Source organism: Callionymus lyra, chromosome 2 (genome assembly GCF_982586985.1).
Source record: "Callionymus lyra chromosome 2, fCalLyr1.hap1.1, whole genome shotgun sequence".
NCBI lineage: Eukaryota > Metazoa > Chordata > Actinopteri > Syngnathiformes > Callionymidae > Callionymus > Callionymus lyra.
In genome coordinates, this window is record NC_141819.1 from 37,210,441 (window position 1) to 37,236,567 (window position 26,127).

At 37.3% G+C, this 26,127-nt stretch overlaps 1 protein-coding gene across 1 annotated transcript in view; it reads right to left on the minus strand.

Moving 5' to 3' along the window:
- cachd1 (cache domain containing 1) overlaps positions 1–16,480 on the minus strand; it is a 60,696-nt gene extending 44,216 nt beyond the window's left edge. Inside the window, exon 1 of the mRNA XM_087784967.1 lies at positions 15,966–16,480. Within this exon, the coding sequence (XP_087641093.1) occupies positions 15,966–16,217 (252 nt within the window). The 5' untranslated portion in view covers positions 16,218–16,480. The remainder of the gene's footprint in view (positions 1–15,965) is intronic.
- Between the last annotated feature and the right edge of the window lie 9,647 nt (positions 16,481–26,127).

A 26,127-nucleotide genomic window follows, 5' to 3' on the forward strand; every position in this document is an offset into this window, starting at 1 on the left:
GGCCAACAAACTTCTGCTGGCATGTGGACCATGCGGTGAACGTCATGCCCCAAATATAGGAATTATTTATTTGATGAAGCTGCTTTCTGCCGTGTAGCAGGCGATCCGTTGGGCGGGTCATTTTACGAGCCTTGGCAGGAAACCACAAAGCCAAAGTACACACATAAAACACACACTCGGGTCACACAAAGCTTTCTCTTCGTCTGCTGAGCAGGTTCAAGTTTTACAAGGACATAAAAGTGAAGCAGGTTAAGCCAGAGTCGGTGTAAATCAAGTGTCCGCTGCCATGTCACAGCATAATAAACATGTTGAGGATTAAGATTAGATTTGTGTGCTTACTCTTTTGTCAGAAAATAAAAAAGGAATTCCTCATGTTTGACATAAATGTTAAATTACTCGACGCGCTTCCCACTTTGATAAATAACATTATTTTTCGTGTGTTAGACATGCTTATATTTTATTTTCAGTATTCACACAGTGAAACAAAGATATATACACTTTTTAAATAAATGAATTATAGTCATTATTATTTGTATCACTTCTTATTTTTCTGCTGAATATTTTAACTACACATATTGTGGATCATGCGATCCGTTTTTAGCATTAGCCACCAAGCTAACATTAGCCACTGAGCTAGCTTTACTGATTTATCTCCATTTCCTGTAAGGCTCAAATATACTTTATTATTATGAGTAAAACTGGACGGAAATTCATCAATATTAGCCAGTTTTCCTCTGAAAATAATTGTTACTTAACGTCGGTTGTTCACGGTTTCATTATCCCAGAATTTGCGTATTTTATTCTAGTATATGTTCATTTTTCATTACTTTGCCTTGTTTTTCTAAATATGCTCGTTAACTCTCTAAATGACTTTCTTATTTTTCATAAAGATTCTCTACAATTATCAGTCAAAAAAACAAAACTTCAAATTGCCCCCAGCCTAAATAGAAAGTGACAGAACTGTTTTAAATCTCCAGTAAGTGCTGAGCTGTCATAATATTGTGCACTAGTTCAAGTCTGCTCTTTAAATAACCTAAATCCAGTGAACTCTGCAAGTTCACGAGTAAAACACTCCAGTCCTATCATGCCCGAGGCCAGAAATAAATCACCGGCTGCCAGTGTTTGCCAATTGAACAAACAAAACAAACCAAAAGGAGAAATAAAAACCAACAATGAACTGGTGTTTAACTCTGCTGCTGACAGCTCAGAAGTCAAACCGAGTCTTCGTCTGTCACCAGTGTCGCCATCCTTTATTTTGTGCGCCACCACGCACACAGGAATGTAAACCGACAGACACGCACCTTCACACACATGTTCAGGTACTTCCTGGAACATTCCCACAGAGCTCAGTAACAGAGAGGCTGCACACAAGAACACAGTCACTCTGTCAGATTAGTGTTTCTCGAAAAAAAAAAGAAAAAATGTGACTCAGTCATACGGTCATTGGCAGGAGCACCTGAGCTTGTGGCCTTTCTCAGCTCCTCTCAAAATTACTTCTACTTGTGTCTGTGACATAGTGTCGTTTATTTGATAAACATTACTTATTAAAGGTAGTTAAAAGACCATTTAGAATACCAGCCAACGGCTTTGTAAATAAAAACGCAGTCTTGAATAAAAAAAACTCAAGACAATCAACGTAAAATTTGATTGAAAGTTGAAAAAAGTTGGAAAACACCATCTGTAAAACAAACTTAAATTACCATTTCAAACTACATCAAATATTAATGAAATAAATGTTGCCAAAATACAAAATTGTCCAAATAAAGTTAATTTGTGACAATACAACTACGGTAAATCATCACAAATTAGAGTAAATAATTAAGATTTTAGAGCAATTTTTCTAGATAGGCTAAAGAAAAAACAATTTACAATATAAATAATTTAAAAATATATATATATTACCAATGGGGGGAAAATAAATGTCAATCTGTGTGAATGCTGACAAAGATACAATTATATATATATATATATTCATTTCTTTGTGAGATGAGTATTATTTGTCGAAGTGAAATAGTAAATTAAAAGAAAACATTTCAGAAAAAGCTGCAGTTTGTCCAGGCAAAATGATATAATGAAGATAAAGAATGTTAAATATCAGGAGAAAATGTGTTAACAAACAAGTAATGGCCAAATGTTCTTTACTGCCATTGTAAATACAATACAAAATAGAATTTTGTGAATTTTGTTTTGTGCCAATAGCTACGGACACTAGCATTACACAGTTTACTCCTGTAAACTACTGAACTTCTTAGAATAAGACTTAAGAGCATTGTTTCTTTAATTTCCTTTGCATTTGCAAGGCTTGCTATTCAGCAGCATTCGTTCATCCAGATGTTTAACCCTGAACGTATCCAAAACAGGTTCATACAAGTACAATGAATGCCCTTTTTTTTCAAATCTCCCAAATTGCCAACTCAAATATCTGTCTCTCAGCTGACAAAAGTACCAATATCACTAAAAAACACATTTTAACGTGAGCCTAAAGGGTCGCCTGCTATTTCTGAATTACCCAAACTGAGGAAAAATACTTATTTAAAAGCAGACTTCCCTTTTACCAGGTGCCGAATGTCACCCCTACTGTTTTTCTTGCACCCCACCAGTTCAGAAAACACTTCTTGAGGGGAAGACTGCCACATTGAAAAAGAAACCCCGACTGTCAGGTTGCATTTGTCTCGCTCCGAGTGCTCATTCAGACCAACAAGGGAGCTGCTGGTCGCACCGAGAGCTCGCATTTTCAGCCAGTGGAACAGTCCGTTTTTCACGGCTGTCATTCGTGTTCCATGAACTGAAAAAAAAGTTGAGTGAGCAAACTTTAATTAAAATATTTTGGTTAAACTACTGAAATATTCAACAAGAAAATCAAAACTGTCATATAAAGCAAGTAACTCAACGCGCATGTGAATTACCTGCTTATAATTTGAGACCATGGTGCTCACTCATGCAATGGTAGATTGTCCTGAACAGGCTTGAGGGGTTCGAGTATCTCTTCGTTTGGTTCGCGGGTGAGGAAAGGCGTGAGATTGACAGAAAAAAAAATGGAAAAAACTGCCAGTTGCATATTGCTTAAATTTGAACAATTCCCATTAAAATTCTAATTCCTTGTTTTGATTCCAATCCTTTTAAAACATCAGTACGATTTATTACTATATGGAACTTTGCTATATTTTTTTGTTTATTGTTGTTCAACTACAGTATGGCCAGAAAATCAAACTTTAACATAAAAATTATTAATAACGAATACATTTTAATAGGACAGTAAGCGCAGCGCATCAAAGATGGCATCAAAACTATGAATTGAAGTTTAAACTTTTAAAAATATTCAAGGAGTATCGAAAAACAAGTCCCGGTTTCAATCAATTCTCGATAGCCAACCTTAGTGATGTGTAATCGGTGATAAAACCCAGACAAAAATATATCAACTTAAAGGTCGATTCTTGTGCTAAAATATGGAAACGTGGGTGTGACTCGTCTGAAGGTTGCTAAATTCTGCCTCAGCAGTCTGGCATTTTAACTTTCCACTAAATTTAGACCCCCTAGCAAATTGAACAAATGTTTTAGATGAAGAGACAGAAGGAAGTGAGAAGGTTATATCAGCATTAAGATGGATGTGACGGGTAAATGGGAGGAGGTCTCGGGGCAGACCAATGGAACACCTCGAGACTGACCCAGAACAAAGAGCCTGCAATAGCTTGTGTTTACATGTGGTTTTGTTCCCTTTGGAATGCCTCAAAACACAATGTTGGAGATGTTGAGAAATTTAATGTGGTATAGTTTGAGGCCATTTTGTGTTTATTTTCTCTCAAATTTCAAGTAGACAATGCAGTAAAGAGTTGCTCACTGTGGTAACATGCTCTGTAAAACACTCCATTTTAAACTCCAAGCATGTTCTTTTTTTATATGCCTTATTTTCAAGCCTGAAACAGAAAGAAGGCAGTTACACACACACACACACACATTCATTAGACAAGGATCCTAATGTGTGAACCATGAAAGTAAACCAGATACACACAAAACATTCTTTCCATCTTTCCCACAAACAGATCGTTTGTTGTTGGTATGCAGTAAAACACAACCAGATACGCCACAAATACAAACTCAAAGGAATTCTATAGAAAACAGCTGCTTCAAGACGACTGCGTCGAACAAGAGACGGTTGTTGTTCAAAAACAAAGTCCACGATGAGAAAACAAGAAAACCCAATTTATCAAATTGGTTTAAGGAAGCCAGAAGATATTCTAACTTGAATTGTAACTTATTGTGTTGAAGCGCAACACATGCCACACTGAAGACAAACTTGAGAGAGTTCATCTTCAGGTGTGTAGGTCAGCGCCCCAAAAGATTCTTATGCAGACGTAAAGCGTTTCATCTCTGGCTTCGACGCTCCCTCTGGCTTTCTAATTAGCAGAGCTGGATCCATTTCTCGGTGACAACAAAAACCAGCTCTTTTCATCTGGCGAACGCGTTGATCTGAGGGAAGCCAGGCAGACGCTCCAGAGTTCATCTCATTAGCTCAGGTCACTTCCACACGCTTCTTTGAAGGAGCTCCAGACCACAAAGGGAAAATGTCCGAGATGCAGCTTCAACACACAAGCCAGGAGCTGATGTAGCCACGACCGCAGACGCAGAAGACAATGCAGGAGACATAAGAAAATACCAGGACAGTAGTCTGTACTCTACCCAGATACTTTATACTGGGATAGCTCATGTTACAACTGGGTTAACTTTTGAAGCGTAACTAACAACTGTAGCATTAACCAAACTGACAGGTAACAATAAAAAACGATATCACTTATGCAAGAATATGTTTTTAAATATTAGTGTATATTAATCATCTGTAGGGGTGTGAGTTGGCGATAAAATACGTATCACGATATATTACAATATATCTTTGGGAAAAATGATGTATTTGTATTATTGAGCGAGTAGACCTTGCAGATCAAGTTGGTTGCATCCTCTCGTCCTCGGTCGTCGCCGGGATCACAGATTTTCCTTTAGCTACAAAGGACGTAATGAATGCGGACGGAAGTTTATTTCCAGCACAGAAATGAACAACCGCTCTGTAAATAAAAATAATTACAAAAGAGAGAAAAGAACTAGGATAAAAATAAGAGTAACTGAAAGGCAAAAAAAGGATTGTTGATTCAGGGCTATTTACTGATACAGTATTCTGAAAAGAAATACAACAATATTAAAGTGTACTGATGTTATCTCACACCCGTACTGATCACTCGATGTGGTAAATGATCATGGTTCAGTGGTACCTAATGTAAAGCCCGGCATGGGAGAGCAAGTCAACTTTTATGTGGCCTATTGTAAACATATTGTGACCTGTGCACGTTTTTATGTTAAGCTAATAAACTCAGATTATTGAAGCAAACATTTATACGGACTAGACACTTCAAATAGAAATTGATTTTTTATTGAAGGAAAGGGATTTGCTCGGTGATGAAGTAAGACAAACAAAAAGATAATTTAGATAAATAGAGCCATCCAAGTGAATATTTTTAGTCACCCTACAATGTAAGTAAGTAAGTAAGTCATTTTTATTTGTATAGCGCTTTTCCAGACCAGGTACATGACTAAAGGTCTTGGCCCCTTATAGGATCTAGTTTGAAACCCCACATGTGGACAGAAAGAGTTAGTAACAAAGTACAGGTATACTAGAGATCCATGTGTTATCTATGGGTATAGAAGACGCTGAAACCTTCCCTGTCTGTTTTTTTCAAGTAGTCAGGAATTCAATTAAACTTTACTCTGTGTACAGATTTTAAACCAGGCCCAAGGTTTTTCAGTTTCATCATCTATACCAGCAGCCTCCACTTACCCTACAGACACATGTACAGACAAGTCAGTATTGCAATAGACACAATGTAATGTGCAATTATTCAGTGGGTAAAGTGAACAAGACTTCACTCTTGGGGTAACATTATGATGAACACACAAACTTAAGACACATGGTTCATAGCGTGACTATGTGACTATCAACAGGTGAGCATATGTCGCGAAACATTTCCTGACACATGAAACGACGCCTCAACTGGCAAAGGTTCATGACAAGTATATAATGATCGACGACATCCGGACTATTGTGGAAAATGTCCCTAAACAGTTTTAAAGTACGGAGTAGTCAGAATCCCCTGCATCCCCAGGGAAGCGTCTCTGGCGGGCTGAGAACTTTTTGTTTACTCTTGGTTTGCATCGGTGCCAAAAACTCCGGCGAGACACACAAGCTGCGAATAAAAGCCTGAAAACAGTCGGAACATCAACTCCTCATCGGGAATGCAAAGCCTCTTCCACGAGTGTGCGAGCGTACTGCGGGGGGAAGGGGGATCTTGAAAGTGCATGAAGCCTGATGGGGGAGGGAACTGGTCCCTCTGCTCTCTATGCGCCCTCCCATTGAGGTGTTTTGCTCAGTGCTCCCTCGCCCCCCCCACCCACTCACGGCTCATTCAGGGAGAGTTCATTTTGAGTCGGAGGTATTGTTGTGAGTGAAGGGACTGCCTTGCTAAAGGGTGGCCTGGGGGTGGGAGTCTTTGGTCACAGTGCCAGGTCAGCACTGTCGGAGTTGAGTTAAGTAACACTGGCAGGAATTTGTTGGAAAAAAACAAAACAAAGCCTGGATCAATGATAAAGCTGCTTTTCTCCGTCTTCTTATTGAAAAGTCTTGGTTTCATACGAGTGTGCGTGAGAGAGTGAAGACGAAGAAGACACGGGGTGCCAGCATGGATAGAAGATAATAAAGGGTGTTGAAAACATCTCATATCTAGCTCTCAAACACAAGATACAGAGCAAAGAGGAGTTTTGCTAAAAATACATTATATATTTTTAGGACCACTTACTTTAGATGTATTTGTAACAGAAGAAATCACCTCAAACAATAAAAAACTCATATAGAAAGATGAAAACAAGATCATTATTTACCAGAAGGTTCTCATACCATGTGTAGTAGCATAACAATACATTTGGACTGTTTGGAGCCAGGCTTTTACATTTACTATTCAGCACATGGCATTATCCTCAGTTTAAATCAGGGGTCTCACAACTTGCAGCCCATAATATGATTTTCGGTAACCTTCCATTTAATGTTAGGTTTTTATTGAGTGCAGGCAGACCATTAAGTTCAAACTCAGATGGGTAAGAAGCAAAGATTATTACATTATACGTCATAATTTTCGTCGCAGAAAACAAAAGCGGACAGAGCATTTAAGTTTCTTTTTTGGCTTCATTAAAAAATGCAAAAGATAGTTTACATATTCAATTGGTGTAGCCAGTTTTCTTTAAATTATTTTAACTTTAATTTGAGTTACATGTATAATTATAATGATACAGGCCTGGTCTACAGAGAAGAAGTGGAATATGTTGAGGCTATTAAATGTTGTCTTGTCATACGATAAAATGACTTGTTTAGTATTACCTCCCGAACAAATCAAATTAAATCACAATCGCAATATTGGTAATAAATCATTGAGATTTGAATTTGTCCTCCAAAAAAAATCTGCTAGCCCTACCTAGTACCGATTAATTCAAGGAAAATGTATCGAAAATATTCTCTTCACTATTACAGTGACATACATGGCAACATAAATACTGCCAGAACCATTGACACAATCCAGTATATAGCAGGGCGAGGTAGTTAGAAAGTCGAGTCATTTTATTTATGAGAATGTAATAGATAAACGTGTTATCAATAAAATGTTGTACAGATGTGTGTTCTGTATCAATAATTAATGTTAAAAAATGGTTGGTCAAAATGTTTAGCTCTAAGCAACACACAAAAAACAAGTGGGCAAATCTTTATGACCATCTGCAACCACATTGGAACTGATAAGAACCCAGGAATTGCCCAGAGAGAAGATTCTTAACGGCGCCTTGGCATTTGAGGACACTAGATAGTAGACGGCGAGGGAGGGTCCAGTCTGCAGGCTGCGAGACGGACTTCAGCAGAGCCCAAAACTCAAGTGCTCCTCTCTTCCGCTGGGAAATGTGGGAACCAGATCACAAGCAGCCAGATAAACGGCCTTGCCACGACGGTCGAGACAGATTTACACCCTGACAGCTGCTGAAGCAGAGGAGCATCAGTTTCATGATCGACCGCAGGAGCCAAGACTTCCACTGGCCAAGAACTCAAACCTAAATGTGATGCATCATGTCTACATCGCCAAACATGAAACAAGAAACAGATGTGAAATAGATCCGACCAGAGAAAATATACAATTAAAGGACAACGTTTAAAGAATTCTATAGATTATGAAAAAAGTCCTAAATACCACCAGAAACCAAAACAATATAAAGTGGGTATTACATTTTTTTGGTTTAATGGCTTAAAAAAATAAAGTGTTTAAATTCAAAAGCAGGTAATACAGGGGTGTCCAAGCTTTTTTTAAAGGAGGGTCAAATTTGATGAAGTAAAAATAAGCTGAAAAGTGTCATCATACCAAGAGTTTTCTTGTTCAGAAGTTTAGAAAAAGAGCTTCTGTACCTTCAACCAGTTCAACACAATGTTGAAACTATCTTTATGGACAGTGACAAGGTACTTTATAACGTCTTTCTATCTAAGGTACAACAAATCACTTGATTCTCTGCGATAATTCTGAATGAATAAGAAGTAATCCATCTCACAACAGACCTTTAAATCATCAGTTGGGCCTCAATTTTTCAATATGAATCCCAAATTCACCATATGGAATTATAGTTGAATAAAAGGCCTCAACTTATGGAAATACTGAACACAGACTTGTTTTCCAACTCCACTGGGAAGAAGCTGTGTGTGTGTGTGTGTGTGTGTCTCGCTGGACTGGGCCCAAGACATATAAGCAATACCACATTTAATAAAACTTTTTTTCTGTTCTCGCTCACGCATTGTAACTGGCAGATAGACGTGGACCATCTGCTGAACTGGGTTTGTTCGCACTGATTGTGGACTGGCTGAAAATCCTGAAGTGCTGTCAGACAAGTTTGAAATCACCACAGACGCTGCAGACACTTTGCAGCTGCTGGCTGAATAAAAGAAAAACATTTGACGCAACAAAATAAATCATATATGAAGCTACTTCATCATTAAAGTGGAGGATTCTTAAAGTTAGATCTCCGTTGATCCTAGAGAAATGTACATTCCATAACAATACTTTACATATATCGCAGCAAGAACGATATTTATTATTTATTTAAGTATCTATTTTTAGGATTCGGGACCTAGCTAACAGCTATTGCAAAATCTTAATATGGTATCCAGGCTTATTCTAATCTCAAATATTTATTCATTAAGTACAATTTTTTCACATTTATTTTAGGCTCAACTCATTTTTTTCATGAAAAAAATAATTATATAATGTACATTTTCTGATATTGAAAATAGCTTTTCCTTACTTTTTAGGGTTGGAATTTACATGAATGATACAAGAACTATACTCAGCATGAATAATTAGCAGTGTTACTAATAACTTAGCAATAACTTTCAGTAATGTATTTGTAGAAATATTACTATAATGTACATTTATGTTTCTCTTAAAACACATGTATCAAAATCCAACCCACCAAGACATTATACCTGGTCAGATGGTTCAGTAAAAAGTAGATTATTATGTTGATCTATAAAAGTATCAGTGGATTATGGATGTAAACGATGGTACAGAGATTTAAATTAACAGTAAAGATTGGGTGAAGGAAAGTAATCTGAGCGTAATTTGATATTCCCAGTGAGAGACTGTTGGTATTAGTAAATATAAAATTTGTTTGGCACATGACCAAGTGTGCCAAAAAAATTTGGTTGATTTATTGTTTGACACACCCATCTTAAAACTTTGATAGATTTATATACATTTATATATATTACAGTATAAATTTGAATTTGCTGTTCTTAAGGCAGTGCTTTGATCTCACTCTGTTGAGCTTAACCCCGATGTTCTCAATCGCTTGAGTCACCATAACCGTATTAACTGAGGCATCTCTGATGAAGGTGTTATCAAGACATGAGCAAACGATTCAGACAACAACTCACCAGATGGACAATTGTAAAGTAAGGACTCGGGTACAAATGCCCGAAAGAATGTAACTCTGCCCTTGAACTTGTGGCGCCCCCGGCCCAAACCAGGCAGCTTAATGACTTCAGCAGAAAGACCTAAATTTCTCTCTTCCTGTTCAAACCTGCCCTCATTTTACTATCAGTCATTAATCCAGCAGCTGGAGGAACAACAAGGCTCGGTTGTGAGAGGGTCAAGCAGTAAAACCAAGTTAAAGAATCAACTCTTATCATACAAATATAAATGGAAGTGGAAGTTCTACAAAGCAATGAGGAATTTTGCCTCAAATCTCTATTAATCTTTGTTAAAAATCCCATAAAGATCATGAGTTAAGTCCATATATACTTAACAAGAAAAAAATATAAAAATAATGAAGTTAAAAATGGTAGCACAACAAAAAAATGTCACTGTGCTTGTCTCTGGATTAAGAAGACAGTATCTGAGAACTTGACCCATCAACTTGATCTTTGTGGATCAGCTGTTCCGCCCGCGGGTCTCATGATAATTCACCGACCCAATGACAGATGGAACAAGGTTGACCCGGTGACTCCTCGGCAGCGACCGAGGCCCGCGTCCTGTTACAAAAGCGGCGGAGAATAAGGGGCGGAGTGGTCCGAGCTAGAGTTACCTTGAAAAAATGGAGAAGCTGAGGTTGTCGGCTTTAAAACAAAACACTTCAGATGTCTGTCAAACTACTTTTACAAGCCGATGGATCAGGAATGTTTGCAGGTCAGCTCTAGCGCGAAGCAAAGTCATGATAAAGTTAGCAGCAGGGTTTGAGACAAATTACATGTTTTACCTTATATTAACCACATTTGTTGCAAACTACTTGCCATCGAAATAGCTAGCAATTCATGGCCTGCTAGCTAGCCATCTCATTCCAACTGCTAACTTTTAGAATATAACTTTAACTAAACTGCTCTCAGGGTCAGTGATAAATGATTACTTTATTATTTACTTTAAAACTAAAGTTATGCTCAGTGTATTAAGATATATCCCAATACTGTAGTAACAAGGATATTTGTGTAGTATTGTCAGTACTTGACTCTGGTGTTGTAGAATTTACAGACCACATGACTCTTGACGAAGTCGTAACCGTTTTCATTTGTCTTGAAACAAAAATACGTCCAAACACCAGCTTTTAAGGGAGTCGACTGTATCCTCTTGTCCTCAGTCATCACCAGCATCTGGCGAACTTCATCATTCCACCAGCTGCGGCGGACGTAATCATTGCTGCTATTAAGCTGCGAGAAGTTTAATATTTACACAGAAATGAATAAACGCTGTGAATATTTGCATGTTAATTGTAAATAAATAAGAAATCCAACTATTTATACACACTGAATGGAAATATAAACCATAGAACCAAGAAATGTGAATTTAAAAAGAGAAAGAAATGGATAAATTGCTGTTGAATATTGATACGGTAAGAAATATTCGATTGTATTGCTATTTTCTTACACACCTAGTGGGAAGTTGTTTTGTTGCTTGAAACCAACAACCACTGGTGTACGAGAAGCGCAACAGGTGTCGCTGAAATCATGCTTGGTGTGAACAGACAGTAAGAAAAACACCATTCTAGCCAAAGCTTGTGTCCAGAGGTGAGAGCAGGAATGTAACAGCTCTTGTTCATCACAACACATACACATGTGAAGCCGTCTCAATCTTCCTCACTTTTTCTATAGACATTGGAAAGCAAGGAATACGCGAAATAGAAAAGAGACGTCCGATAACTAGAGGGATGATATTGAGGAACGCCACAAGTCCGTGAGAAAGCAGCGAGGGGAAGAAAAGCCAAAGCCAGATAAACCACCTGCAGCTCGTGAGTTTAACCACATCTGAAAAGCAGAACGGGCTCAGACGCAGCCAGAATGGCTCTGGCGGCGAGGACGCCTTTTCAAAACGGAATGCTTTTTTATTGGTGGAAAAAAGAAACCTTTGACAAATTTGAGAATTTCAACACAAGATTAGAACCCGCCACTGACCATGTTTTAACTAGAACAGGGGTAAACCTCACGCGGCATGAGGTGCACATACATGACAGCCGTCCTGCTGGTATGGTTTCTAAATAAAACATGTTCATGGTTGATGTAGTCAGGATCAAATACCAGGTTTTTTAATGCATCTTTTTTGGAATATGCAGTAGGAGGTTGACTCTGAAGGATGATAAATGACATATAAAGAAATAAATGGATAAATACATAACTACATTTATGAATAAATAAATGTGTGAATAAATATACAAACGTCAAAATTAATAAGAATTCTGATTTTATTTTTGTAAAAGAAAATGGCTACTTCTGTGTGTAAATAAATTAATAAATGTTGAAATAACGAAACACAAACAATTAAATGTACAAATAAATAAATGTGAAATGAGTGTAAATACATATATATACATTTAGCTTTGTATTCATTTCCGTATTTCCATTTTTTTCCAGACATTTCACTGGCCGCGTCAGTCTGAAGCAGTGATAAGTTAGACGAGTGAAACAGACCAAAGCAATCGATGGCGATATCGAAAACACAGCGCTTGCAGCAACTAGCCTACAGTTTCAACGCTGCACCAAACTTATCCTCCGATGAGTGGAAGACACATTTACTAAATCTTGCATAAACCAACTTAGTAATGTTCCATCTCCCCAAGATGATCTAAAGTAAGCTGCAATGATGTCTAAAGTTACATACGACACCATAAGGGCCGGCTATCATTCAATACTGGTTCCTGAATCCTACTTTTTTACCCCAATACCAATTTCATAAAATCAATTCTACCAAAAAGAAAATGACATCACATATAGTAAAGGTCTGTTTAAAACGACAGACTCATTTTGGACCAGTGAATGTTGAGTCATCGCTCCAAGAATGTCTGAAAAATGTCACTTGCATCGTGACAATTAGAAGTTCTGAAGTCAGGAGCGATGCTATCATGGCTATGGAGAGTAATGCCGTGACACAAGGAAGCGTCTCATCGTACGTAGAGATGTTATCGCGACACTAATGCACAACAATACGGGCTAATATTAAGACCAGATAAGGAAGGAGTTGAACACCAGGTCTATCATCGTGGTGGATCGAACGCCGACAAAGGAGGATCCAGGTGGATCAGAGGACGCCCCTCAAAGCAGACCCCCAGCACCAGGATGAAGGGCGGCTCAGCGAGGGCGCGGAGGAGATGAAACGGTGTTTGTGGCCCGGGCTCCCCCGCTGGCCTCGCCTCTGTGTTCAAGCCCTCTGAAGTGCTCCTAGACCCCCCTCTCCTCCACCTCCACCACCACCACCCCTCGCACACATGCGAGCCCTCCTACCACTGCACCTCCTGCCATTTGGTAACTCAAAGCATCCGCGCTTCACATGCCGGTCCAGTCACAATTCGTGAGTATGCAAATCCAGCCACAGTGTCAGCCAGAGATAAGCTAATGTATTAGATGTTGTCACGCACAAATGACAACAAACATATTATTCATGCAATGTCCTGCTCAAGCTATTCCACAGCCAGGGTGGAGTTATACTTCTTCTTTATATTTAAGAAACCTCAAAAGTCATTTAGCTAAAAGCCAACTCGTGGAATAAGTAATACTAGTATCCATTTGTGATTGGCAGTAATTTGTTATATTTACTTTGCCAAAAAATGACACGAGAAAGGAGAGCAACAGCAGCCCGCCAAGTGAATCACCTTAATGATGTCTTACTTTGAGGATATAAAAACTGACAATTGCTTTCATATAAAATATTTATGGAGTAGCATTTATGTTGCAAAGTAGGGGGGTGTATTGGCAAGAAACTGATATATATTTCAACATACAGGGATACTGTAGTGACAAGGATATATTTGTAGTATTGTTCGAGTACTTGACTCTGGTGTTGCAGAATTTACAGACCACATGACTCTCGATGAAGTTATAACTGCTTTCATTTGTTTTGAAACCAGAAATGTGTTCAAACATCAGTTTTAAAAGCTGTTGGAGTCGATTGTATCCTCTCGTTCTCAGTGATAGCCGGGGCCATGCAGCATTCAATTTTTACTTTAGCTGCGGAGAACGCAATGACTCCTGCCATCCAGCAACCAGAAGTTTAATTGCAACACAAAAATGAACACATACCGTGAATATTTGCATGTTAATTGCATTTTAAAAAAGTTAAAGATCAAATTATTTTATTTTACACAAACTCTATTGGACTAAAATTCATTAAAAATGGCTTGTAAGCCAAAAATTGGTAAAAAATAAGAAAAAAAAAGTGAAAAAAGAAAATCAAATGCTGCCCAATATTGATACAGTATTGATTAAAATATTGCATTATATATTGTTGTAGCGATATTTTCTGACACCACCAGAAATTATCTAGTATCTCGGAATCTATTTGCAACAGAAATGAACAAATGGGGAGAATATTTGCACGTTCACTGTAAATTATACAAATATAAACCATAAAAGAACTATGACGATAATAAATATGATTAGAAAGATGGAAAAATAATCGATACAGTATTGTAATAATACATATTACCAGTGCAAAGTGGAAATAATTCACGCTCATCCGGTGACAGACAAGACATGTGTCAGCAGAGTAAGCTGCTGTTCACGAGGCCAACGCATACAGAACCCCCAGAATCCACTGCACCAGTGATGAAAAGAGCAACAGGCCAAAAACGCTGACAGACTCTACACTTCAACTTCAACAGTTCAGTAGCAATAGCCAGATCATTACAGCAAGTATGAGGCCATTTTTGTGGGTAAAGAAAATATACATTTAATGTATGAACAAGAACAAATTAAACAGTTAAAACGTAGATGAAATTTAAATAACATTAAAAAAAAATATTGTGTAGACATAATATCTTATTAAACATAGAACACCACTAGCTTTAATTCATCGATCACACCTAGTTGCTCACTTACTGCGTCAAAACGCCCCTTTTTTTAGTCAAGATTTCATCACAAATGCTTCTGATGTTGGAAAACGTTGAGCAGAAATGATGCAAAGCTTCAGTAACGGGAATCCAGGCAGTAAATGATCCTTGTTTTTCTAAGATTTCCAGGCACTGAGTACAACCTGACACTAATCCAGTGACATCGGGTCGGTGTTTAAAACTGACAGTTTTATGATTTTTAGAATCAAAGCTCCACTCAAAGATGAATATCACTAGTCCACAAAAAAAGCGGGAGGAAAAAAGACAAATGACACCTGATAGCTTCTAAAATAAAGAAAGAAAATGTGATATTTTCCATTTCCAGCAACACAATAGTTCTTAAACTCATGAAATTACAAGATAGTCTTACATCTAAAACCATATTATATTTTTTAATTATGGATTTTAACCACATCAAAAATGATTGGATTTCCCTTTGGTAAAAAAAATGAAGAGAAATTGCACTTTAAAAAAAAGTTTTGTATTGAGCCAGCAGAAAAACATGTTGTTTTATGTGGGTTTAAAAAAAACTGTTAAAATCTTGAAATGTTTTTAATCATCAATCAAAAAGTGAATCCAATAACCAACAGTAATTTGAAACATTACTTGAAAAAGATTACACAAAAAGTGCCCTTTGAAGTTTGTTTTTAATAGTTCCACTCGACATTTTGGTATCTGTTTAGCTAAAATCAAACTTTAATTTAGGAGAAATATAAAACATATCATTGGTATATTTAAACATTTTTGGGCTTAATGATAAACGTGGATGTTAAAGAATAATGTTAGATATTGATGAATAAAGAATAATGTTAGATATTGATGAATAAAGAATAATGTTAGATATTAATGAATAAAGAATAATGTTAGATATTAATGAATAAAGAATAATGTTACATATTAATGAATAAAGAAAAAATATAATGGCACTGATTGTATATTTATTTTAAAGTAGTATTTTTTTAGGAGACATCGCTTCTTCCATGTTGAACTCCACTTGAATTGTTGTAAAATGGTTGAATTGCAAAAGTGTTTACCTGCATGTTAAAGACTCCCAGCTCCTGCGAGGACAACTTCTTCATCTGCTCCGACAGAACTCTTGCTTCCTCCAGGATCGAGAACTCCGTGTCTGCCCGGCAGTATCCACACGAGAGAGCCGCGCACAGCAGCAGGAAGCTCCCGGAGAGAACCGGCGAGCACCGGGGGAGCCGCCGCGACGTGTCCCGAGAAGCAGCGACCATCCCCGGCTTCAAACTCGCCGAGCTCCCCGTCGTCCTCCTCCTCGCCATGATGGCTCTGTTTTGATTCTTAAACGGAACCCGAGGCGCAAAACAAGTGAGGAAAAAAAAAACTTTACAACTTCACAGAAAAGTGCTCTGGCTCGAGCCCGGACGAGGGGAGGAAATCCATCGCACGAACTCCACGGAGAAGAGACGGATCCATGCGGGGGGAAAAGGTGAAAGAAAACGGCGGCGTCTGAGTTGCACCCGCGGCTGGAACTCCTGGAAGTGTGAGCGAGGAGTGTGTGAGCCGGAGATCCACCACAATGGAGAGAGAAAGTGGGAGGCGTGGAAACACACGAGTCCCACCGGCGCCCAGATCTCAGCCTGCGTGGATCTGGGTTACGTGGTGCGTTCAGGAGCAGCTCGGAAATGTGCAGCTCAGAAAACTACAGTTCAAAACAAACATTAATATTAGTTATTGAAATCCTGCAGTCGTTCCGACTCTTAACTTAAATGTCTTTATTCTCATAGTATTCCAAAAAACAAGTTATTGACTGAGATTTTATTTAGAGTCCAAATTTACCAAACAATACTGCAACGTTGGGAATAAAACACATTAACACAATTAAAATTCTTCAAGGGCCACATTAAATTTTGTAAATGTTGTTAGGGGCCGTCCAAAAAAGAAAGACGAGAAAATCCCTAAAAAAAAAGGACATTTGTCATTAGGCCGTGACTTTTATTAAGCTAAATAAGATGCAATTTTATTCTTGTATATACGAGTTTTTTTTATTTCTTCAACTAAATTAAAACTATATTTTGAGGGATTAATATATACTCGACAAATTACACAAAAAAGGAGGAAAAAAGTAAATAAGTGTTATGTGAAAATGTAAATGAATAATAAATACAAAATACACTTTTTAGTGCATTATAACCATTTATACATGATCATAATTTGATATTACGAGGGCCGCATAAATACAGTCAAAGGGCCGCATTTTCCCAGGTCTGATTTAGAGGCTTATAAGGCATTGGGTAAAGAAAAAGTCTAAACTGCTACAGTATGTACATTCCATGTAAAAAAAAAATCCAAACCATATATAACCACATATTAATATGTAGTAATATCATGTATAATGAGCCAAATATGTACATTTAATGTCACTGTACACAGGAAATAGTGCACCAGTATATCCGTTTAATATGTAGATATACATATAAATATTTTGTCTCCAATCTGGGCCCCTCTCTTACTTTATAAGCAAAAAATTGAAGAAAATATAAGCACACATAAATGTATGTATTTAAAAACGGTATAGATATTCAAAAGTACTGGACTGTATCGATCAACTGAAATACTCATATTTATCTCTCTGTTTGTATTCAATAAGCTGATGTTAACCAAATTGCATTTTTCCTATGCAATCAGTTTTCATACAATAAAATGATTTAAAAGAAACTCAGTACATCATTTTTACTACAGTATCACAATATATAGTAATATGTCACTGCCTCTGTTTCGTGATATGTGTCGTATATCCACATTCTTTCAAATACACTCCCCTACTAGAACATTTTCAAATTTATCCAGCATATTGATTAACTTAGTTAAATATTTTTCTATGTATATCTGCTTTTGCGATTACCGATCCTCATCGGTCTCACTTGCACTTGCAGGTTTTATTGGTCACCTTCTCTTTTCTACTGTTTGTTTAGTCCAACAACCAGAACTGATGTGAGACAATATGGTTTTCCTAAAAAAAAAAGGTCATGACCAGGTTGTAAATAGTAGATAACTGAGCCTCTAATACACAGATTACTTAACTCTGACTTGTGTATTTCATAATCAAATTCAAAATAACATTAAAATATTCTTCATGGACTGAGTCAGTATTTAGGAATTGCTTTACTTTTAATTTGACTCTATGAGTGAAGCAAGGTAGAAAATAAATAATTTGTTCAGAAAAAAAAAAAAGCTTGACTGGCTAGTTTTTACCAATTTGAAGGGACAGCGAAAAACATGAATTCTGTTGAAGGGCCACCAATGGCTTCTGGCCTTTTGACCCTCCAGCTGTAAACCATCCTGGCAGCTGCTGTCCTGTGAATAGAATAGAAGTGAAGGAAAAAAAAAAAGCTAAATGGTCACTGTATTTATTTTTAATTTCATTTAACCTGGAATGATTCAATGAATATTGATATAAACATTTAGATTTTTTTATTTAGAAAAAAGAGAACCACATTTTCCCTAGAGGCCACACTTTTCCCAGCTAGGCTCTGGATGACTGACCTTGAGTACTTTGTTTACTCCCTCTACCTCAGACTTCTCCTCCATGTTACTCCAAGTACAGATCACTACATCATCAGCAAACATCATCATCCATGGAGACTCCTCCCTCTAACACGTAACTTCTAACTCACAACTGATTCAAATCCAATGTGCTATCACTTTCAAATATAGAGAATGCTCTGCTAGCTGTAGTTCTGTTCCCATTAAACACTTGGAAACCTCTTCTTTTCATCCTTCAAAGTCCTTTCAAAAGTTCCCCCTGCGTGGACACAATACATTTGGATGTGTGAGCTCTCATGCGGCGCACATGTCTGCAGCCGGGCCCTCGCTCCGCTCCTGAATGGCCCAACTGTCTGAGTGTTTTGGCCCGAGTCAGATGTTTGCAGGGCCGCCGGTGCTTGTAGACACTTGAAAACACCAGGATGTTTGTGAAAGCATGTGTGTGTGTTTGGACCGCAAACCGGATCGGCCAAAACAAAAGAGTTGTTATCTGATGACGGGGAAGAGAAGTTCAGTCACGAATCATTGGCTTCTTCATTGGGTTGATTTGAAAAGGGGCTTTTGAAGAAAATTAATTTCCTGAAGGGTTTAATTCAAAATCTGTTGAGCAAACGTAGAAAGAGCGTGTAAATCAGGATAAATTGCAAGTACTGTCCAGTGTCATGGGAGTGCTTTGAATCTTATCTTATCTTCGATATCGATATTATTCCCCGAGCTGTTTCCAAAAACTACTCTAAAAGTCAATCAATAAATAAACCAACATTTTTTTTTCATACAGAGTAATCAAGTCATGCGCAGCAGTAAATATTTAAGATAATTTGTCACAAATACTTCTCACATGGCCTGTGGGCAGAATAAATGGCTCTTTTGTTTGACCAAAAAAACTCGATTTTATAACTTTTTACAAATGTTTTAGTGTTTGTTTTACTTTTGCTTCACATCCTAAAAATTATTATTAATCATTTATTGTATTAGCAAGAAAGAAAAAAAGTAAAAGACAATCGTAAAAAAAAAAAAAAACCTTAGTAATACACTGAACAAAAATATAAACACTTTTTTTGCTCCCATTTTTTATGAGATGAACTAAAAGATAAATACACTAAATAACCATTTCTCTCAAATATCGCTCACAAATATGTCTAAATCACATCACCTTCACATACAGTTGATCAGGTTGTCTACTGTGGAGTGTTGGTCCACTGCTCTCCAATGGCTGTACGAAGTTTCTGGATATTGGCAGGAACTGGGACATGCTGTCATCTACGCCGATCCAGAGCATCCCAAACATGCTCAATGGGTCACATTTGGTGCAAGAACTGGGATGTTTTCAGCTTCCAAGAATTGTGTACAGATCCTTGCACCATGGGTGCATTATCATGCTGCAACATGAGGTGATGCAATGGGCTTCTGGGATCTCGGCACAGTACCAATGTGCATTCACAATGCCATGAATAATTGCACCTTTGTTCTTCGTCCATAGCATACGCCTTCCTATACCATAACACCACCGCCAGTATGGGCCACTCCATCCACAACCTTTTCAACAGAAAACCGCTCACCCGCACACGCTGTCTGTCATCTGCCCTGAACAGCGAAAACCGGATTTATCCGTGAAGAGAAGACATCTCAAACGTGCCAGACACTCCAGTCGGTTAAGACCACGAACTGGAGTCAGGTCGAGACCCCGATGAGGGCGACAAGCGTGAAGATGAGCTTCCCTGGGACAGTTTCTGACAGTTTGTGCAGAAACGCTTTGGTTAGACAAACCGATTGTTGCAGCATCTGTCAGAGCGGCTGGTCTCAGACGAGAGGTGGAGGTGAACATGCTGGATGTGGAGGTCTTGTGCTGGTGTGGTTACACGTGGTCTGTGGTTGTGAGGCTGGTAGGATGTACTGCCAAATTTTCTGAAAAATGCCTATGGTGACGGCTTAAGGTAGAGAAATGAACATTCAATTCACGAGCAAGAGCTCTGGTGGACATGCCTGCTGCCTGCATGACAATTACACGCTCCCTCTAAGCATTGTGCTGTGTGTGTGTGTGTGTGTGTGTGTGTGTGTGTGTGTGTGTGTGTGTGTGTGTGTGTGTGTGTGTGGGGGTGTGTGTGTGTGTGTGTGTGTGTGTGTGTGTGTGTGTGTGTGTGTGTGTGGGGGTGTGTGTGTGTGTGTGTGTGTGATAACTGAACGTTTCAGAGTTGCCTTCTATTGTGGCCAGTCTAAGACACACCTGTGCAACCATCATGTCTACTCAGCATCTTGATATGCACCTGTGAGGTGGGATGGATTATCTCGGCTAAGGAGAAGTGTTCATTATAACAGATTTAGACAGATTTGTGAACAATATTTGAGAGAAATTATTATTTTGTGTATGTAGAAAATGTTGTGATTTAATCTCGTAAAATATCGGAGCAAAAAAAGGGTTGTTTTATATTTGTATTTACTGTATAAAAGTACTTAATGAATGACAGGGTGAAAAAATAAATTACACATTTACAGAGAATTTTAAATGTTTGTAAAGTAGATAGGATATTTTTAGTCGAAAAATAACATTATAATAAAAGGTATAAAAAAAAGTCACTAAGCAATGATAAAAAAATATATATTTAAGTCACTTTAGCTTGTTTTTATCTCCATTTTATAAACGTTAATGACAAAGTCCATGTCCAAGAATCCATGTTTGGGGTATTAATAGTTGTAGGGCCCAGCAGAGTTTTTGTTAGATGTGTACTATACAATTTAATTTCCATTTTCGTCCTATCACTGAAAAAGAAAAAGCTCAACATCAAAGTCAATCATTCAGAGGTTCCAAATGTATTTTTTTTATAAATAAATATGAAATTAATTACATTTAGATTTCTCTCAAATACCAAAGAGTTATAAGAACATGATTTATTTAAATTAAAACAAAACTACTAACAAGACTGGCACCGACTGTAACTTCCCTCTCCAAGCAACTTAAGCGTCAAATAGTGAAAAACACTCGAAGCTCTAAACTCTTTAAATCTTCCAGAGCAAATAAGGGCAGATGAAGATAACAAACGCTTCAAATATCTTGGCAGCTTCAAATGACAGCGACGCCTGTTCTGCAAGTCTCTCTCGCCCTGGAGTTAATTGCTATTTAACAAGATTCATCATCGGAGTTTGAAGTCACTTTAACCCTCGAGCCACCGAGTTATTTGTTCTGCCGGATGAAGCATGTTTGATGTGTCAATATTGTGTTATCTGATCTGAAATTAGCACAGAGTCACATGCTAGTACATTATGACCATTTTAGCATCTTTATTATAAGTTATATTATTGTTCATTATTCTTATTATTATTAAATAAGTGTTCCAAAATGTAAAAAGCTAAATGGATGTTTAGTTAATTAATAAACTGTAGATCTTATTTTGAATAATATAGAAATAAAAAAAGGCAATTTTAAAGGTGAAGGTTAAAAACTCCTGTTCTATACGAGGAGTGTAAGATAATATTGATTCACTTAAATATGGCAAATATCTGTTTTGTGTTGCAATTTGACTCCCCCTCTCTAGATGGCAGCGGTCATTCATCCTCCACAACTAATAGAACAATTAAATCCTGTGAGATCCCAGATCGACTCCGGCAGCTTTTAAAGATGATGTTTGGACATATTCAAACAAAAACAGTTACGACTTCATCAACATTAATGTTGTCTGTAAATTCTGCAACACCAGAGTCAAGTACTCGACAATACTACAACTATATCCTTGTTCACACGTTGTCTGAACCAGGGAACTTCTTTCGGCCTTTTTCAAAAGTCTAAATCAAACTGTCAGGGTGTCATTGGAGAATCTCGCAAATACCAACTTACAGTCATCTAGCTAATGGCTACATTTTTAGAAAACAGTGACAAAGAATGTGGGAATTTAAGGAACATGAGAACACAGTTGGGTTGGAAGTGGATAGATACTAATTTTATCAGTTTAAAACAAGTCTAATAATAATAATAACCAGTGGGTTTGAGGAAAATAGACAGGGTTGGTAAGAGAAGTGAAAAATATCAACCAAAGAGGTTCAATGGATGTAATAGACAAAAACATTAAGTGTGAAGGTGGAGGATGATCAAGACTTACTGTGGAAACTTTTGATGGGAAATGACCAAAGAAGAAAAAAGAACTTCCGCCGATGTTAATACTGATCAACTACATATATTTGCAGTGAAAAGAAACAGGGAGGAAACAGTGCCCTGAGGTCCCTCAGAATGACTCAAAATCACCTCAGATTATCATCCAAACGTAGTGGGATCTGTTGGTGCATCATGTTCTCATCAAACATTGATCCTCCACAGAAGACCTTCCTTCATTCTCAGAACCCCTGAAAACACACCCGTGTTCACTCTCCACAGGAACACAAACTTAAAATGCAGAACATCCAGAACTTCCATCCATCTCAGACACAAATGTTTATTATTTACCTTATTTCATTAGATTCACTTATTTGCGAAGAAGCTAAACATGAGAGTTTAAAGAGTGTATCTTGCACGAAGGTAGAGTATGTTGAGTTGTGTTCAGCAACACAATGAGCCCGCCCAACATGAATCTGACAGATAATGATCCGTCACATGGATCAGGAGAACACGTGATGAGGACTGATCGTCAGAGCAGAAGGAAGATGAGACGAGAAGTGCAGATGTTTCAATAAAAAAACACGAGGATGAGATGTTTTATTGCCTCTCAGGTCTTCTGAAAATCTTCTGAAACGAAACAGCGTCACTGCCAGTGAAGAAAGACTTTCAAAGAAAGCCAGGAGATGTAATAAGCCTCTTGTGGACGGAATAAAGCAGATGTTTTTAGGCTTTTCGGAAAGTTTTGGTGTGAATGTTGGCGCTGTTGCATCAGACTTTAGTCAAGGACTGGCAACTCCACATGAGCTGAGTGAAGACAGATGAGGAAGAGAGTCTTCTGTGATGTAACCACTTTGATACTCAGCAATGAAGTTAGTTTGCAGCTCTTGTTGACAACAACAATATGAGTGGAAAAAAAAGATAGTATGTTCATGTCCGCTGCTCTTTCTGTCAATTGCTCTGCCAAAAGCCATTGAACTGAAATCCAATCTTTTTTTTTTTTAGTGAACTGAACTTTTAGTGTACATACGTGTTAAATATAAGACCTACATGAATGTGAATACAACACTTTACATGTCTACAAGTTTAGAGCTGATTTTCATGGATTATTTTGATGAAAATGAAGAGCAAGAATATTTGCAATGAAAGAAAAGAAATAAAGTAATGTTAGTAAAAAAAGTTTTTCATATGTTTATAATTATTTTTATTTGTATTGTTTTTATAATGTCTTCTGGTTTTCCTTATGATTGTTCTTATTTTATACCTTTTTTTCATCATTTTAAATTGGTCTGTTTTATTATATTATATTATTTTAATATAATGTGTATGTATTTTACTATTTTTGTCAACTGCTGTGACTACTCAAATTTCCTAAACAAAGGAGCATCGATTAATTATTCAATCATTAAATAAACGAAACTTAAAAAACGATTTTTTTTCAATGCCTGTGTAGTAACATTTTTGTTTTATTTATTTTAATTAGTTATTTCTTTATACTATATTTTAATATACCAGAACAATTTCTATGAATAAAAAATTGACCAAATTAAATACATTTAAAAATAAAAGTAACTTTCTTGTTTATTGACTAATTAATAATATTTCTAGCGCATACTTTGTTAGTATGTGAGGATTAATACACATTTATTTATTCTATTTTTACCATTTTACTTATCTTTTTCCTAATAAAGTCACCTGATGTTTGTACCAACTTTCTAATAAAACTATCAGATAAATCGATGCAACACGTGATTTTCTGTGAGCTCATATTGAACAATATGAAATGGAACGAGCAGTTATCTTGCTCCACGTGGATCAGAAAGGTCACTGGTTTGATCCCCATAATGAGGCAGGAACCTCGTGACACCGACACAAAGACGACCAAAGTGTTCAGGAACGTCTTCCTTCAGCACATCCAGGGGAAAGTACCAGGTTTGCATGAAAACCGATTCTCCGCGGCTCTTTGCTCACAGCTGGTCCTGGATCAGCCTCCGACCGCATGCAGCAGGAAGTCAGCCGAGCACAGCTGCTTCCAATTCTCCTCTCTGGCTCCTCATTTCATTCAGGACCAAAACCTAACTCTCATTTGGAGGAGATTGAGGCAGAAGTGAGTTCGCCTTGACGATGAGCCCTGATCACATGACCACGTCTTCACATCTGTTTTAAATAACCAGGATAGATACACTTGCACACCATTCAAGGTGTTCTATTATTATCGTAAACAACTGTATTTTTTTAATGTTACTTTTGGTCTGTAAACACATTTATTACACAAGTATTTAGAGGAACATTTTTTTAATTATTAGGGTATTTTGGTTCAAGTGTTATTATACCAGCGGTATTGTCAAGAATCTGGCGTTACAATACGTATCACGGTATAGAGGCATCATTACTATATATTGTGATTCTGTACTGATATATTTGTAGTATTGCTCCACTTTGGTGTCGTAACTGCTTTTAGTTGTTTTGAAACCAATATATGTGCACACATCAGCTTTAAAAGCTGCAGGAGTCGACTGTATCCTCTCATCCTCAGTCATCGCCAGGATTTTACAGGAATTGCAAAATGTGATTTGAAAGCCAAAGGGAAAAAAACATTATTTCTATCAGTACAGTGTTGTTTAATATCAATGAGGTATCGACCAATAATCTAGTAAAAAAATATACAGTCCTGTCTAATATCGGTACAGTATTGTGGATATATACAGCCTCATTTAGATTTTCAAACACTTCTACTTACAACTAATAATTTGAATACCCAAAAAGACACTTAATAAGCTTGTGTATCTAAACAATAAAGTAATTTATCTTGAGAATTTCACAACAAAATCATCAACAAAAATGATATACCCTCAACAGAATGACAGTCTGCAATAGTTCTGTACATATATTCCAATGTTTTTTTTACTGAATACGAATTAACATTATTCTCCTAGTCTAACAAATCTCATATAAACAGATAGTATTAGTACATTCTTATAAATAACTTGACCCAAGAGTAAATTATGTAAGAAGATAAATAATACAAGATGTGAAGTTATTTCATTGCTACAAAATCTCTTATTATTTCTCATGCAAAAAATATAAATAATTCCTCAATGCTGGACAAAAAGAAGAGAGGTAAATAATTGTTTTAATTAGTTTTCTTATGTCTTTTTTTAAGCTTCGATTTGAGCTTGTTGGTTATTAAAGCCTTTGGTCGTCACGGCTACATACAGCCCAGCTTTGCAGACGGAAAACTTTTCTTGCATTTCATTGGTAAAAGTGTGTTTCAGGATTTTTCTGGGCAGATATCCGGTGTGGTACTCCGCTTCTCAGAGTGTTTCAAAATGAACCATTAAACATTTATGGTAAATACTGGATTGAACGACAGTTGTGATTAGTTGGCTGGGCGGCAAAGCACCATAGGAGCTGTTCACGATGATTTTGGGATGACAAAATCCAGGTCAAGGGATGAAACCTCCTTTACATCCTTACAAGTGACCCACATTATCAGAGGCAGCTTCCCCCCGTCGTGACCCGGAATGGGGACTGTACCCAGACCAGCCGATGACTTTCACTGGCAAGCGTCAGCACCTCCTGGGCAAACTTCCATCTGCCGACAG